The sequence below is a fragment of the Silene latifolia genome, chromosome Y (genome assembly GCF_048544455.1).
Source record: "Silene latifolia isolate original U9 population chromosome Y, ASM4854445v1, whole genome shotgun sequence".
Lineage (NCBI taxonomy): Eukaryota > Viridiplantae > Streptophyta > Magnoliopsida > Caryophyllales > Caryophyllaceae > Silene > Silene latifolia.
The window spans coordinates 433,469,302-433,487,303 of record NC_133538.1 but is presented as its reverse complement, the minus strand read 5'-3'; the positions used below and the strand labels follow the sequence as shown (position 1 = coordinate 433,487,303).

The following is an 18,002-nucleotide window of genomic DNA, read 5'->3' as shown; positions in this document are numbered from 1 at the left end:
ATGGTGGGGTAGTGTATTTGTGTGGTCTAAATTTATTTATATGGTGGGGTAATATGTTTTCTTAATTTTTGTGTCAGAATGAAATGAGAGGTTTATTGTGAATAGGAGGGAATATATGTAAGCTTCTGAAGTGTGCTCGTACTTTTAGAATTCATAAGTGAATGATTCCTCCTCTCAATTACTTACATATAGCAAACTCCACCATGTGAACTAAACTTATTAAAAACACCTCTCCATGCATAGACACTCCAATAACTAACCAAATATGTAATCTTTATTAAATAGTTATATTAATAATCATATTTAATTCTCCACTTTCTGAATTTTAAATCCTTTATCGACTCATTATACTTTAAACACTTATGTCGGTCTGTCATATACTTCGTATTTAACCACGTTAATACTCTTGATTAGAAATAAACATGGTCAATAAAACCTACGAAAGCATAGGAATTGAATAAAACGATGTGGAAAACGACTATCAAACTAAAGAAAGACGAAATTAAAAGAACTTTATATCCTTACTCTTTAAAAAGAGAGGACTTGTGTTACTGTAGCGATGAATAGTGCGTGCCCATTGTCCACCGTTGATATCTCGATTTCAATCTTATCCCTCCCTTTCTAAGTTAACCTATCTTTCATTCTTTGTTTTGCATTCCGCATTTTCGTCTTGCTGGTCTCAAGTCTCAACCTACTTTACTGCTTCACCATCAACAACCCTCTTCTCAATCTGTCGCGCGTCAATCGAAGCTTCATCTTCTTCGATCCTCAACCCCTGCTACACTTTACCTATGCTTTCTTTTGTTCCATTCCCCTCATTTTCATCCGTCTCTTGCTTCTCGGCCGCGATCCAGTTCTCTAATCAAGACCTAGGTATTTAATTCTAATCTCAAATTCTATTATTTGTTGATTTTTTTTCAGACTAATCTGGTTTCTTTCTCCTTATAACTTTATTGTTAAGTGGTTAACTTGTTGCTGATAGTGCACTTGAGTTCCGACTGCGTAGTTTTGACTAAAGATTAGGACTAAAGATTAGGAATTGTTCTTTATGATTTAGGATTGAAGTTTGGTTGCTGAATGTGATTGACACCGTTTCCATTATTATTATTATTATTATTATTATTATTATTATTTTTTTTTTTTGTTATTACTATTACTAGAGATTAGGAACTTTGTAATTCTTAAACATTAAAGAGACCATCTACTGTTAATTGTTGTTGTTATTATTATTATTATTATTATTATTATTATTATTATTATTATTATTATTATTATTATTATTATTATTATTATTATTATTATTATTATTATTATTATTATTATTATTATTATTATTATTATTTTTATTATTATTTTTATGGTTATTATTATCAGTGTTGTTGTTATTATTGTTAACGAAAATGTTTGTTGGTATTACTTTAGTTGTTCTTATTGTTGCCGGAAGCAAAACGATCAGTGCTGGGGTTTGTGGCGCTCCCGTTTTGTGTTTTACCGCATTTTCTTTAGTGGCAGTGTTGCTATGTGTGATCGATACTGTTGTGCTGGTGCTTTTGGGGGTGAGTGGGCCGACCTATAATTCGACTGTATCACTGAACGAGTTTTGAATAAGTTCATAACTGTACCTTTTTTTTATTGTCCTTGGCTGGTTTGGTGCTTTGGCCTGGGTTTGCCTGACATGGTCATGTAGATTGCATCTTGGGGAACATTTTTTTCATTGTTGTGTACTCATTGGTAGTTGTGCCTTGGGGAAGCTATTATGGCCGACCAATTAAGTTCGCAATGCAGTCATTTTATCTTAAACTGCTGCTCATTGGTCGTCCTAATCTGTTATTGTACGTTCAGGTACTCGTGGTGTGGCGCCTACTGACATGTGGTGTATTTGTCTCCGTGGCTGACTGTGTTGGGTTGTTAATGTATGCGATCCTTTAGTTTTCTTTCCTATTACTTTTGACTCAACTTCCTCAAAATACATTTACAGCTGTGCTATTGTACGTTCAGGAACTCGTAGTGTCCAAGCTCTCGGCGCCTACTGACCTGTGGTGTATTCGACCTCCTTGCTGTCTGTGCTGGGTTGTTAATGTATGCGATCCTTTAGTTTGCTTTCCCTTACCTTTGTCTAAACTTCCTCAATATACGTTTACAGCTAATTACTGTTGCAGAATAATCACGGTTGGGGGTTTCCCGTCTCGTCTTAGCCCTAGAGTTAGTGTTGGCAAATGGCAATCATGATGGCTGTGGCAGAGTGCAGATTCCGATACTTTTATTTTTCACCGTTCTCTTTCAGTGTTAATGTCTACTACGTGCCCTACAATTCTTTGGATTCTATTCACAACTGGTTGCAAGTGCGGCCTTGGTGCACCTAGAGGTAACCATACTATTTTTTGCCACTGAACTAGGTTTAGAAAACGATTGGGATACACTGTTGCTTGGTACCGGTTGAGTCAGACTAAAATGCGCTCGTTTTTCTTGCTCGGGCTATAATAATCTGTTTGCGTTGCTATACTTTCAGGTGTCCTTTGTTGTGGTGGTTTCACACGCATACGCGGTACCAATGCTGGCCTGTGGTTAGACAGTAAGCTTACACAAATGCCCAATTCCAGCTTACTCTAACTCGTTTGCTCACGTTACCCTTATGTTCAGTTGTCTTTGATTCCGTATACAGCTGATGAACATTACCATTCCGGCGCTGCAAGGGAGGATGTCTATTTTTAAGTAGCAACACGTTCAGGGGTGATAATCAGTTCGGTGGTGCCAGCACTTAGGTGACAACTTTGCTTAGTGGGTATATGCTGATCCTGGCCATGTTAAATTTGACTGACTTTAGTTGCTCCATGTCAGGGTATTTCTTTTGCTGCGGTCGTGCCCCTTGCATGAATGGTTGTTGCCGGTAAGAGGCCTTCTCCAGTAGGTGATGATGAGAGTAGGTTTGTGGGATCATTTAACTTAGATATCTTATTGTTATTGTTGGTGATGATGATGATGATGAGAGTAGTTGAATGCTAAATGGGGATATGATACTCGCTAGATACTTATAACATGTGGACTGTGGGAGTGAGTTACTTTTCTCAATTTCTGTATTCATGTAGTATCATCTGCTTTCTTTGTGAGTTGGAAAGCATTCTTGTCATGGTTCAAGGAGTAGCATCATCGACATCCGATGTTTCAATTGGAGTCGACCACTCATTTTAGGAAGCTCTTGTCTATTGGTATATTTGAGCACACAATTCTTTCGACTCACTTTTGTGGCTTTTGAGTACTTACATTTCTCACAGTTGATTGATTCTGTGCTTAGGACGTTGTCCTACAATTGATGAGGTCTGTAGAATGCTTGGACAGACATGATCTACCACAGCTTCAGGTATGCGATTCCTGTCATGTCAATATGTGATTCTATTGTGGTTTAGATCAGCTACTTATTAGCAGATAATTCATTTCACGATCACTATGCAGCTTGAGGTTGCATGTGCGCTGATCAATGTGGCATCTAGGAGTTTAGAGCACACAAGGGTAGTGATTGACCATGGTACTGTCCCACTTTCCTCTATGAGGTGATTCGTGGCAGTGAACCTCAATGTTCAAAGTTCACATGGCGAATGACCTCAAACTTGGAGGCACATTGTAAATGTGTGGCCATGTGTATGTGTTTTCTCGTTGCTTTAATCATATTTTTCTTTTTCCCTTTTCAAAACCCTAATTACTGGTTGTCTTTAATCTTTTAACGTCCTGATTTTATTAGTTAGGCTTCTCGTTTTGCAATCAATTGTTGTGGAGTATTTAACACTCTTCTATTTCGGTCTATTTTGAGAGTTTTATGGTTTTACAATTCGTGGGAGTTGTGATTTGAGGTTACCGCGGTGTTTTGTTCATGAGCTCTTTTATTCTATTTTTTTTCCATTTACTTGCTCAATAGGTTGGATTACTTGTTAGATATGTGTTAGATTCTTAGCAAATATAATGTATACAATAATTTTGGATTATTTCCAGGCTTCAATGCTGATTTGCGAGACTATAAGTAATTTTAACTTTTTCTACCCTGACATCGTATTTTATCGTGGTTTACGGTGGTTTAACTGCTATTTTAGCTGGGTTTTACTAAACTATACATATACAGTTACATGCTCCGCATCAACTTCCTTTAAAACATGATTGAACATGTTGGTTTGGACATAGTGAGAATTATTGTTTAAATTGTAGTTACACAGATGGCGAGTGCAAACCGCTGTCTGGAATCGTGTCCGAACTTAATTAAGGCAGAGGGGAATCGTCTCTAGCTGAAACCTTAGATCCTCTGTAGGTGAGCTTGATTGCTTAAGGTTATTTGCTTGAACAAGTACCAAGAGGACCTCACACTGATGAGTTCATTAGTTTTGTTCATTTTTAGATACAATTGTAGGTTTGGTAATGGTAGGATTCGAGGCAAACCTTGGGCTGCTCTCAGTTAGCACATCCCTTAACCCGTTTAGCTAAACTAATTACGATTCTAAGCTTTATCAAGCCTTGAGCATTATTATTAGATTAGCTAAGACATGCTAGATCATGTCTAGGAAAGCTCAATTAATTATAGAAGCTGATATCTGTGACCGTTGTGAGCATAGTTAATTAAGATTATATACCAGCTGGTTGAGATTTATTTTATCCTTTTCTTCTCTGTGTATATAATCTATTACGTGACAAGATAGTTCATCATCTTCATATGTGATGAGTTACTTGTATAGCACATAACTTACCTGAAAACAAGACGTAACTGATCGTTGGAACGGCCCAAGATGGCGTGCATAAACAAATGGATGAGATAAATTAAGTGATTGAATTACATCCCTTCTCCATACATATTCGTGGTCATTAAGTTATCTTCTAACCGCCTAATAGGCCTCTCACAGAGTCCCATATCAAAGCTATGGTTCATTAAGCTTTTAATGGTTGTTTTATAAAAGGAAAAGGCACTTTTTGTTTGAAAAACTGGCAGCCTGTCACACATATCCTATTCTGTTAATAAGTCAATCAAGTCTCCTTCTCCATATTCCTTTAATTGTTTATGTACTTGTCAAGCATGCTTCCTTTTATTCCTCATTCTCTGTTCACCATCTTCACATGTACATGACAGTTTTTGTGTAATAGGAGTTATTTATTTTTCATTATGTTGTATGACATATCTCGTATATGTACATGTAAATCGTGTGATACTAGCTTATACGTAAGATGAAGCATATGATTGTGGTTCTGTTCAGATAGGGAGGCAAGGGGAGAGGGTGGGAGGAAAAGAATGAGAGGGACTGTTGCTTTTTTATTTTTCCAGGCTGAGAGGGAGGGCGATAGTGGTTTGTTTAGATTGACAGGGAGGGATGGATAGTGGTTTAGTTCAGATTGTAAGGGAAGGAAGGGAAGAGGGGAAAAGGGTGGGAGGTAGGGAATGCATCTGATCTAGGTTTTATTGAGCATAAGGGTACAAGGACATGTATATGCGGCTGAGATTTAGAGATTTAAGAAATGAGAATGCATTGTGATGATCAATTGAGTGATGTCTTTGTTTTTTGGTGAATATTTAGAGATTTTAGGAGGGATAATAACATTAAGGGTTGGTCTTGAAGTGGCTTGTCGAAGGTGGTCTCGGCTCGTAGGGATACCCTCCACTTGGGGGACAGTGATGAAAATGAAGGTAAAGAAGAGAGAAGAGTGGTTGTTGTAGAAGCCAACTTAAGAGCAATTTTATGTGGGAGACTAAGGAATGTGCGATGATGTTTATGAGCAAGTTCATTGGCTAATTCAAGGAATGATTTCGGGCGTACCATTGCAAGCCATGGGTACCTTGCCTTTTTCGTCCCCATGATAACAACAAAACTGACGTGAATTATGTCAATATAGGTTAATTAATACTCCGTATTTTTTTTTATCATGTCTTTGCTGTATTTTGTGATTTTAGGAGTGTTTGATTTTTGTGGTGATCTGAAGTCTTCAGGTATTACAGAAATTTGCCCACATAAATGGTTATGACTTCTTTTTTTGTTTGTTCAAATCCGACCAATTGAGCTTTCTACTCCTTCGTGTTTACGCTTTTAGAGTTTTGGGCTAATGAGTTTGATTGATTGAGAATTGGTATATCTATCTGAGTATTCAATAATTGATTTTGTAACCTTTTATGGATTTGTTTTCTTGCACTGTTCGTTTGTACTGGATGATGGCTGCTATTGTCATGATAAATGATAATAGTTGATCAAAATATCCACACCATCTTTGCACCTGAAACTTTAATGCATTATAACCTTGATGCTCAAGGTGTAAATTTGGTTTGGTATTGTGTCATGAGTATATAGTTTAATTGAAACTGTTTTCGATGACTTGTTGAGGGTGTGTGCTATTTTCTCCTCCCCAGGTACACTATTGTTACACTATTGTTGCATGTCTTAGGATATGGTATTGTCAACAATCCTTGGCTTCTACTTGTATGGTTAGTAATCATTTTTTTGAGAGTTTGTTGTAGATTTGTGGTACTGATGTTCACTGGCATGTGACCTTTTAATGTTTAAATTGTTGTGCTTCTTCATTGATTAAAGGGTGTGTTTTTCCATTTCAGTTTGAAAAAGTAATTTATCTTGGAAAAGGAAAAGGTTCACATCAGTCTTCTTGTTAGCAGGCACAACGGCTCTGGTAAGTTCACCACTAGGTCCACTACTGGTCTTTCAGATTGTTAAGATTGTGAGGAGGAAGGGAAAGGCGACTAAAAAACAAAACCTTATATTTTACTGGCAAACTTTTGTGGTACTGATGCTGATGAGGGATATGACTGACAGTTATCTTTAATGCTTTCAAACTGTAATGAGTAAAATAAATGTTTGATTAAGTGTTTTTATTTTGAAATCTATGGTTGAATTTGTACGAGATTTGGAGATATTTACCAATAATTAATTTATTTCTGTAAATGTTTTGGAAGGAGCGGGGATTAAACGTAGTTCAGTAGTTGGTCGACAATAATAGTGTGGTTGGTGATTTATATATTAGGAATCTCCAGATGTACAGTTTTTAAAAACTTTTAAAGGCTCACCAGATCCGAAAGTCACAATTTTTATCTTTTCGAGTTTCTCTCAAACTATTACCTGTTCCTCTTCGCTGAGATTTTTCGCCCCCGGTTCAATTCTTGGCTCCGACACTAATGGGATGAGTGATCTTTACACACTTATCAAGATAGTTTGGAATTCCTTGTTTTTTTGTTACAGCGCTTATCGTGCAACAATTCACGTCTTATTTATCTAAGTGGCGTAGAAGGTGCGTTTATCTACGATGCTAGATATCTAGACAGAAAAAAAATAGATTACTTACAACATATAGCTTTGGCATGATTGGAATTTTTTGTACCTGGCATAGGATAACTATGAGTGGCGGGGGACGATATATATATTGGATTTTAGCCTAGACAGATGTTCATTCCATCTCATTTTCTATACTGTCCTTGTATCTTTGAGAACACACATTTTTTGCTATTATTTTCCTCAATATAGGGTGCTTGCAGATATTCTAGAGGAATGGAAGGGGTATATTTTAAAGAGTGGAAGGAAGGGGAAGGGATAGAGGAGAGGGAAAGGAGCGGGGGGAGGAGGAAAAGGGAAGGTCTTTTCTTTTATGGAAATTGAAGATGCCTTCAGATGATCAAACGATGATCAGTTTGAGCAGGTGAGAGTGGAAGAGGCTATGAGGGACATGGGTTAAGGAGTGTCGGGACTTCACGGTGGGGTGTTAGGATATTTGGGAAAGGAGAAACAAGGCGATTTTCACTCAAGGCAAGTGGAGGGTTATGGTAATTAGCAGAACCCTGGAGTTATGGGAGATGAGGGACATGGGTCGTGAGCCGAAGGGAGGTACGACTAATGGACATATGGTTTTGAGTATTATGTTTTATTGAGCCGAACCAAACAGTAGGTTTCGTATGTTGTGACTCGTGTGAGTTATGACTTCATGTAAATATTGATCTGAACTCTAAGCAAACAAATAAATCTCTTAGTGATGGAGTTTTGTGCTTTGGGTTTTATTGTGACGACGCAACTACGTCTTGCTTTACCTTTGAACATTGTTCCCTGTTTTGTAAATAGAAACAACTTCTACAGGTACTTCGAGAGCCTTTTAGGTGGTAGCCCGACTTTCTTTTGTTTATTTAATTTTTTTTCCCTCCAGATAATGAGCAGTACATGTTTTTATTATTTGTGTTCCATACATTTTGATCCTGTAACTTTGATATGGTGTGTTTTTCCTTGTGTCAAGGTATGGTTGGATGATTTATTGTTTTGAGGGACTTGGTTTGTGCACACCTTAATCTTATCAATTTTGGGCTAACTAGGGATTTCTGTAAGGTGGTGTTGGATGAGTTATCATTTGAAGAATGTTGAAGTTGTCTTAAGGAATATTTATTATACTTTAGTTTGTTAGTATCTTAGGCATCGCACTGTGTAAGATTCAAAGTATACTGTCGTAGTGTTCTAGCATGTGAAACTCTTTATCTGATGTGTGATTAGGTTTTGTTTTATTAGCATAGAGAGAGGAGCTTGTTTTCAATTACTCAGAAGACTCCTTTCCCAAAGCATAGAAGAAAAAAAGGCGAAGATGAAGGGAAAAACTGTCCTATTGCCCGTGACTTTAAATTTATTTTTAACCTGTGTTGTCCTATAAGTATTTTACAATACTATTTATTTCTTTGTTTGCGCCCATGTCCTGTATGAAGTATAGTACTTATTGTGTTCTATGCAATTTTTTTTGGCAAAATGAAAGGCAATATCCATTTCTATTGTGATGTTTTCTAATGAAGTTACCTACATGATTAGTCAAATTGGGGCACCGCGCCCGGTAGGGCGCGGAGCAACAACTAGTACAGATAAAAAGTGAAAAGAAAAAAAGTGAAAAGAAGTACGTACTACCTCTTTGCATATATATGGTCGTACGTGAAATACCATGGCAAGTAGCTGGATATTATGTGCATTATTATGCATATAATCAAATTTAAAAGAGATAACAAACAATGTAGAAAAAAAATATACAAAACATCCATAATGATATGGAAAGTGCCTTAATTTTGTTTCCGAAGGGGTAAATTTGGTCAAACAGGGTTTACATACGGAGAAGGAAGCGATCTTGATTACATGGTGAAGAATGGTATAAACCATATGGAGTATTTCATACAATTTAGCTTTGGGTTCTAACCATATTTATAATTATATTATAAATCATTTAAATAGATTATTTATCTTAGGTAGTTCGTCAAAGATACTACGTGCATGAATACCAGGGTAACAAAAATGAATTCTGAAAGATTGCGATTTAGAAATAGTTGTAAAGTAAAAACAATATAAAATTGAAAGAATTTAGGAAAAAAACATGCATTGCACCACTATTACTTACCGTATACACAAAGAGCGTGAATAAAATTGACGAGGAATCCTATTATGGGTTTCTTAACAATAAGAGACATCATATACACAAATGGAGGGATGAAAGGCATGATTACAATTACATACGCTGTAATAATTGATAAATCTCGAAGAATAAAAAGTCGAAATAATAACAGTCGATATTAAAACTAAAAATAAATTAAATTAAAATTTCATAAACTAAGCACGAAATCTCTTGTAGCTTACCATTTCAGAGAGTATGAGCAAACCCATAATGAACCGTGATCGTCAATCTTCATATGCTATGCTCCGAGATTATCTTCAAAAACACCTCAGAAAAACAAAATAATTTGACTCATCAAATATGAAGTATGAAAATTTATCAATAAAAATTCTCTAAAGTATAATTTTACGTATTGAACAATCATATGCTTATACAAAAATCCGTAAAAAAGGTAGATTCACAATAAAAAAACTACGAACATGTCCCAAGTAGACTTCTATAACTATTTGGAGAGTATTTTGCATTGAGAATTTAATCTTAAATAAAGTTCAATAACATGTCGAATATGTATAAAAAAAGGAAGGCATTAATGCAAAATTTATTTTTAATTATTATTAAATAAACATCGGCAGACTAAGCATGTTGAATTAAAAATACCAATGTTATAAATTACAAAATCATTAGCCTAATAGAATTGTTAGAATACATCTTATTATCTATGTCAAAATTATTACAATAACTACCAACCAATCTACTACTGATGGGTAGCTTTCAAAAATTATTACAATAACTTATGTCCTAATTAATATTAGTAATAAGATTAGAACCATAAAACTACATAGATGTGCGGAGAAAACCCAAGTTTAAGGAGCGAGCATATGTAGCTTTACCCAATAGTCGTCATAACACCATGATCAGTTGTAGTCATACTGCAAAACAAATGATCAATCAAACAAAACGTTAATAAGAGAGGGAAATTATTGGGAAAGCAAAGACCTTATATGCTAAATAATTAACCAATCAAAATCAAAACTAAATAAAAAAGTTCAGCATATAACAAACGTAAATTAGAAGATAAATGGGAGTCTTAAGTCATGCTATTATAATAATTAAATGAAAAACACGTAAAAAACCTACAAACTAATATATTAGAAATAGCTAAACTAAACGTAATTGATTACCCTAATAAAGATCCACATAGCATGAGGAAGTGATGCCATATTTATTAGAGTTTGCTATGAGACTCCTACATTAATCTAATCTTTTTTCCGTAATCTTTATCGTGTATGGAATAGTAGTGAAATTAGACTTCTATAAAATTTAAGACTCAAATAATATATTTTTTGGTAGTATCTCAACATTGGACTCTCTATAATCGCTCGAAAAAAGCTTCCTTTATTAATATAGATAGATAGATAGATAAATAGATAGATATTAATTGATAGAAAGAGTGACTTGGTGAACAACAAAATATCAAATTAAGATAATGCATAAATTGAGGGGAGAATCAATGTAAACTACATAAATGAACAGAGCACTAAAAAATGGATTACAATTTAAGACTCCCCAAAAAATACCATAATAATGAAGGTCTAAATCATTTTGGTAATTTACTAAAACGTAGTTTCACAATACTTAATGTCATTTATAATAGAGTTTCAGGAAATTAAAATAAGCTTACCAGTGACGGGATTGCAATGTTTATAAGCAATTAAGAACTAACCTTTCTGGCAAACCAAGCGCGGTCATTAGATTGGCTTGTAGACGCGTTAATAGTTAGCTTGTTTTGATTTGACATGAACAATTAACGCCATACAAAATAATATTCGCTCCAATTCATTAGAATGTTACTCTTTGTTTTGGCACGATACTTAAGGAATACTATTAAAAATGAATAAAGGATATTAGTGGGGTTGGTGTTGAGAGAGAGATGAATTATTAGGAGTTAAATAAGGAGTTGCGGGGCCAAAACATTAAAAAAAAAAGTAATAAAATAGGAGTAAATGAGTTATGTGGGGTTTGATGATAGAAGAGATAGATGAATAAAATAAGAGTAAAAGTTACCAAAAAAGGAAAGGGGAACATTACTTGAATAATCCGTTTCGGGAAAGAGGGAACATTATAGCGAATAAGAGGGAGTACATCGCTATTTCTTTTTTTTAAAAAAAAAATACTTTCTTTCCCGTAATTCCATGCTTAACACTCAAAAAATAAATAAATAAACCAATTGATTCAATAACACAAATTCTTTTTTGTGACGGCACATATCCGTCACTCTTGAGTGACGGATACCATTTTACCTCACAAAGTACCCACTTTTTCTCTCTCTGCAACACTATTCATGTGGTCCCCTTTCTCCACTAACCCATTTTGTTACCATTTTAACTCACAAAATATTCGCCACAAATGGTATAACCCGTCACAAGGGAGACCAATTGATTCAATAATATATGTGAGAACTATAACTACAGTAAAAAGTTGTATAGAATGCTTAACACTTTTTACTTTCTCAATTTTCTTTTATGGACTTATTACCCTACTTTATATTTGAGAAATAATATTAAATTAAGTTAACTTAATTTAACTTAATAAAAAGTATTTTCTCTAAGCTAAAAATAAATCTTCTTTCCCATAAAAAATATTTCTATATATACATAAAAAATTAAATATTAAACTTTATATCCCAAATTTACCCAGACATAACATTTAATGTAACACCCCGTATTTTTACTAATTTTTTATTTTTATTTTTTTTTACGTTGTTTTGTGATGAATTTAAAAACTATCATATCCCCTTTCACAGGCTTGACGGATTTTCACTTTTTTTTATAAATCATTCGATTTTAACTATACTCTCTAAAATTTCATTATTATTTGTTGATTTTATTAGCGGTTTCCTCTCACCTTACTCTAGAACAAATCCTGCCATTTCTTGACGCTTTTTAGGGATATTACTGACGCTTAAAAGCGTCGCCAAATTATCTCGACGCTTTGGGAAAGCGTCACCATTTTTGGCGCCAGGAATTTTCGATATTTTTTCTGTCAACCCTGGCGTCGCCTTTAGGTGTCACAAGTAGCGACGCTTTTTAGCGTCGAGCTCTTCTGCACTTTTTTGGGTCGATAATTTAGAAACTTCTCGACGCTTTTTTTCGTCACTAATGGTTTTCAGTGCTATTATTTTTGCTTGTCACTACCAAACGATGATGTCCGCTGCGTGCTATTGTTTTGCTTGTCAGTACTAGACGATGACATCATAAGAAATTTATAGAGAAAACAATAATTTGTCCATAATATATTCAAAACAATAATATTTAATAACATAAAATTGCATAATCAAATTAAATAGATACATTAACCCTTCAAACGAAGTATCGTAAGTAATTCATCCAAACTACAATAGAAAAAAATATCGCAACTAATGTCCACGTAAAAAAAAAAAGAAAGTTCTCAAAAAGATTAAATCCTAGCCAAAAGGTGTGACCATCTTAATCTGCTCCAAAAGTGAATTCGGGAATTGCTCCTTTCATCTAGATGCACGACCAAAAGTAGAGCATCTACCTTATATTCCCTACGTACCCTGAGATCAGACAACAATACATCAATAATTAAAAATACACTATCATAATTCTTAAACACCCAATGTTGCTACTCACAGTTACCAAAGTCTAATTCAAAGTGCGTTTTTCGAAATCGCTAATACTCCATGAACGGAAAGAGTGTTCAAGCAGGAGTTATTCCAACAAAACATGCATGATGAATAATATCACGTATTGTTGTGAGTTATTCATAATTCACAACTCTAGTGCACTATTAGTACTCACTGGTCACTTCTACAAAGCATCAGTGTAACTATTAATTTTAGCTATTTGTTAGTGATTTTTAAGTCGGACAACCCACAACATATAGTAGTATTCAATTGTTACTGTTAAAACATGGAATCTCTGGCATGAAATCGCCATTAATGAAAGCTTTAAGCTCTTGAAAATGAAAGAAAATTGATTAGGATGTATTGTAACTGTATTGAACACAAGAGTAAATAGAATTGTGTATTCTGTATTTGTTAACTTAGAAATGAAATGATACATCCTATTTATATACAAATGATCTACTAGAAGTTTCTAAAAATATCTACTAACAACTTTCCTAACCGATTCCTGAAATCACGGAAGTTCTAACAACCTTCCAACAAACTTATTAACAAACTCCCTTCTTCAATATCAGCTTCATCCTGCGGAATCAGTCATGCTCTGTTTTCGTTGGGCTTTTGCCTTGTGTCTGGGTTTATGCTTTGAGTTCAAGGCCTCTATCTCAGGTGAATCATGAATAGGAGAATCAACCTTCTCATAGCCACCCCTCAAGTTGGCATTGCAGGAAGATGGAAGGAAGTGCAATCCCAACTTGGAAGCAAGGAAAAAATGTTGTTGTTGACCCAACGGTTTAGTCATAAGATCAGCTAATTGCATGCTTGAAGACACATGTGCTGTGGAAATAAAACCTTCCTGAACTTTTTCCCGAACATAATGACAATCCATAGTGAGGTGCTTGGTTCGTTCATGGAAGACAGGATTAGCTGCGATGTGCTTTGCAGCTTTGTTGTCGCAGTTGAGCTGAATGGGGAGAGGAGAATCAACTCGAAAATCATGAAGCAATTAGTGTAACCAGACAAGTTCACTGGCAGTGTATGACATAGATCTATACTCGGATTCAGCAAAAGATTTAGACACCGTCTTTTGTTTCTTGGTTTTCCAAGAAACAAGAGATTGTCCAAGAAAAACGCAATAGCCTGTGAGAGACCTGGCACTGAACTGACAAGTGCCCCAGTCTGCGTCACAGTAAGCTCTCAGACTGAGATCATTATCAACGGGATAGAATAAGGCTGCATCAATTGTTCCTTTGAGATAGCGTACTACATGGAGAGCAGCCTGCAAATGTGGAAGTCTAGGAGCACTGAGAAATTGGCTGAGATGTTGAACACAATAGGATAGATCAGGGCGAGTGAGGTTGAGATATAATAACTTCCCCACCAGACGTCTGTAAATCTCTGGTTCAGTGATTAGCTCACCTTCATCAGTAGAAAGGTGAAGGCCACGAGGGAGAGGGAATGAAGCAGGCTTGCAATTGTCCATACATGTATCTTTAAGAATATCAAGAACATACTTGCGTTGGTTGACAAGCAATCTAGCAGATGATCTGATAATTTCTAATCCCAACAAATAACGAATCAACCCAAGGTCCTTGATTGTAAAGGCTTTATCAAGAGAGTGATTGAGGTCTTGAATAAGGTAAGGATTATTGCCTGTGATCAGAAGATCATCAACATAGGCAAGAACAATGACAAGAGAAGAATCCATTTCCTTGATGAAGAGAGAATAATCATTTTTGGACTGTGTAAAACCCTTGTAAATAAGCAACTTTGTGAGCTCAATGTTCCATTGACGAGAGGCTTGCTTTAAGCCATAGAGAGAACGTTTTAATTTGCAAAACTCGCCAGGATTGCCTTTGTGGTAACCAGCAGGAGGATGCATATATATTTCTTCATCTAGATAACCATGAAGGAACGCATTATTTATATCCAACTGGTGAATGGGCCAATCCCTGGATGCTGCAACAGAAAGAAGTACCCTAACAGTGCTAAACTTAGCAACAGGTGAGAAAGTGGATTTATAATCCTTCCCTTCAACCTGAGTGTAACCCTTGGCAACCAAACGGGCCTTATATCTTTCAACAGAACCATTAGGATTAAATTTAATCTTGAAAATCCATTTTGATCCAATGGGTTTAAAACCAGGTGGTAAGGGAGCCATTTCTCAAGTACCATTTGCTTCTAATGCATGAAGCTCCTTATCCATGGCTGCCACCCATTTTGGATCAGTTTGTGCTTGAGAATAGGAAGTAGGCTCAATAGTACTGAGAACAACATTAAGTGAAGCTTGATAAGAAGAAGGATAGGTATCGATATGGAACACATTGAAGGAGTCAGAATGAGAAACTGACTGGTTAGAATGAGAAGAAATAGTGGGACAAACAAAGTCTTGTAAATGTGAAGGAACTTGTCTGGACCTGGTGGACCTTCGTGCAGGGATGTCTGGAATAGAAGTAGAATCAGGAATTTCAGTAGTTGTATCAGTCATGGGTACTGCAGTTTCTGCAGTAGAACTGGGAATGAGAGAACCTGTGGGTGCTGATATATCTTGACCCACAGTCGCAGGTGAAGACTGAGGCATAAGAGAATCATCAAAAATAGAAGGATGAGGAATAGAAACAAGATGTTGTGGATTATGAGCAGGAACTGTGGTCTTGAATGGAAGATTATTCTCATAAAAGATAACATTTCTGCTGACAAACACCTTGTGTGTGGCTAAATCATAAACTTTATAAGCCTTCTGACCATAAGGATAACCAAGGAAAACGCATTTGATTCCCTTGGCAGCAAACTTATCTTTATGAGGAGTGGGATCCAGTGCATAGCATAAACATCCCAAAACCTTCAATTCATCATAGCTTGGTGGTTTTCCTAATAGAACTTCATAGGGAGTCTTCCAATGTAGAACAACAGAGGGCATTTTAATGATCAAATAAGTAGCTGTTAGAAGGCATTCTCCCCAAAACTTCTTAGGAAACCCAGCATACAACATTAATGCTCGAGCTGTCTCAATCAAATGCCTGTGCTTCCTTTCCACTCGGCCATTCTGCTGAGGGGTGTAAGGGGCACTTCTTTGATGACAGATACCTCGAGCTAAGAATAATTGTGAACAAGTAGCTTGCAAGATCTCTGAACCATTGTCACTGCGGATGGTCTTGACTAATTTGCCAAATTGAGTGTGAATTTGTTGCAAGAAATTTTGAATAACAGTACTAACTTCAGTTTTGAAATTAAGAAGAAAAGTCCATGTAATACGAGAGTAATCATCAACAATGGTGAGGAAATAATGTGCCCCAGTGAGAGAAGGAGTCTTATAATGACCCCATAAATCAATATGAAGGAGAACAAAAGAGTTTGATGCCCTGGAAGTACTGCGAGGAAAAGGAAGAACATGCATTTTGGCTAAATCGCAAACTTCACATTGATAAGATTTCAAACCATTACAACTGAGATCCTTTATATGTTGCATTTTAGCTAAAGAAGTATGTCCAAGACGAGCATGAAACAAATCAAGTTGTGCATAGGACTTATTTGTACAATTATTACATTGAACAGAATTAAAAGAAAGAGACTGCTGATGACTAATCTTCAATTTATAGAGACCAGCTTCCCTTTGACCCACTGCAATCGTTCCCTTAGAAGCAGGGTCCTGAATAATGCAGTGATCAATATAGAAATGAATTAGAATACGAGAAGAAGACAATAATTTCCCCACTGATAGCAAATTATGCCTAAAATCAGGTATGAGCAGCACATCATGAAGAATTAATAAAGGATGCAGTTGAATATCACCAGAATAACGAACTAACTTGGTGGTACCATCCGGTAAACCAACAATAATAGGCTTAGGAAGCAATTTTAGACAAGAAAAATATGACTTGTGTGCTGTCATGTGGTCACTGGCACCAGAATCCACAATCCAATCACTATTATCAATTTTGCAGGCGGTAGTAATAGCGTTAGTGACTAAGGCATTACCTGCAAAATTGACAGAAGCATTGGCATATTCTGCAGGACCAGTGTTTCCACCCTGCTGACACTACTACAGAAATCATGAAGGACATCGGACTTCTAGACACATGGACATCGGATTATAGGCCGATGTAGAGTTCAGTCCCGTCCATATGGGGTGTAATGGACATGGGACTTTAAACCGATGTCCATTAATATATGCACATCGGATTTTTAAATATATCCGATGTCCATATGAGTAATGAACATCAGATTTTAACATTAATCCGATGTCCATATGTGTAATGTACATCAGATTTTTATAGAAAGCCCATGTCCTTTGAAGCTAGAATTACATCGAACTTTCATAAATCCGCTGTCCTTTATATTGTTTTTTTTTTTTGAAAATTTGAAAAGAGCAGGCCAATTCATATTGCATTACACCAATTTGAATGCCAAAACATTAATACAAAACATGCCAACTGCCATTCAACCAAAATGATCGATTTCAATTAATAAAAACCGATCCCAATCAACATACAACGCAACCGTCTCCGTCATCCGAATTCAACAACTAACGAACAACAACAAAGGGCATAACAAATCCCAGCCAACATAACATATGGTCTTGCAGATCATGTAATCAGTTTTTCAAAATGTAACTACCTAATACATTACTACGCTAGCTAGCTATCTACGGCTAGATATTGAGAAAATAGTTCACCCACAAGTCCCGAACCTCATCTAATTCTTCTTGTGAATATGGCGTGGTGTCTTGAAAAACCTGTAATGTATATTAATAACAATGGGGCAGTCAGACATGGCCTCACAAGGGCAGCTTCATATAAGCTAAAAATTAAGGGAAGAGGGTGCAGCAGCTAGCTCATTGAATTGGCAGCAGGTTCGCCCACAATGCGTATAGGCAGCAGGTCAAAGTAGGATAATTACTTGAAAAAATACCGAGTTTTGCTATAATGTCGAAACTGACCTCATTGATAGCTTTTGTTGGATTAGAACGCGTGACGATTTCCAC

At 35.9% G+C, this 18,002-nt stretch overlaps 1 protein-coding gene and 1 long non-coding RNA gene across 5 annotated transcripts; both read left to right on the top strand.

Moving 5' to 3' along the window:
- Positions 1-523: 523 nt before the first annotated feature.
- On the top strand, positions 524-2,359 carry LOC141633255 (uncharacterized). The gene is made up of 4 exons (XR_012538050.1): positions 524-873; positions 1,843-1,913; positions 1,999-2,079; positions 2,160-2,359. It is a non-coding gene; the product is annotated as an uncharacterized LOC141633255 (long non-coding RNA).
- A 93-nt stretch (positions 2,360-2,452) lies between these two features.
- On the top strand, positions 2,453-8,793 carry LOC141633254 (importin subunit alpha-like). Of its 4 annotated transcripts, none has more exons than XR_012538048.1 (7): positions 2,453-2,762; positions 2,839-2,887; positions 3,109-3,206; positions 3,293-3,358; positions 3,451-3,523; positions 6,371-6,645; positions 8,502-8,793. XR_012538048.1 is itself a non-coding variant. In XM_074445699.1 (6 exons), exons 2-6 carry the CDS (start codon positions 2,875-2,877, stop codon positions 6,403-6,405), a joined length of 285 nt encoding a protein of 94 aa, XP_074301800.1. In that variant the 5' UTR covers positions 2,453-2,762; positions 2,839-2,874; the 3' UTR covers positions 6,406-6,834. The 4 variants fall into 4 exon arrangements, 1 of the variants encoding a protein (XP_074301800.1); XR_012538047.1 differs by having other exon boundaries at positions 8,517-8,790; XR_012538049.1 differs by having other exon boundaries at positions 2,454-2,762; positions 3,451-3,636; positions 8,517-8,784.
- The last annotated feature ends 9,209 nt before the right edge of the window (positions 8,794-18,002 follow it).

Excerpts from the sequence above, each read along its gene's own strand:
- LOC141633254 (XM_074445699.1), top strand. Across the intron at positions 3,207-3,292 it reads TAGGAAGCTCTTGTCTATTG|GACGTTGTCCTACAATTGAT; the intron begins GTATATTTGAGC and ends TTCTGTGCTTAG. Across the intron at positions 3,524-6,370 it reads AAGGGTAGTGATTGACCATG|GTACACTATTGTTACACTAT; the intron begins GTACTGTCCCAC and ends TCTCCTCCCCAG.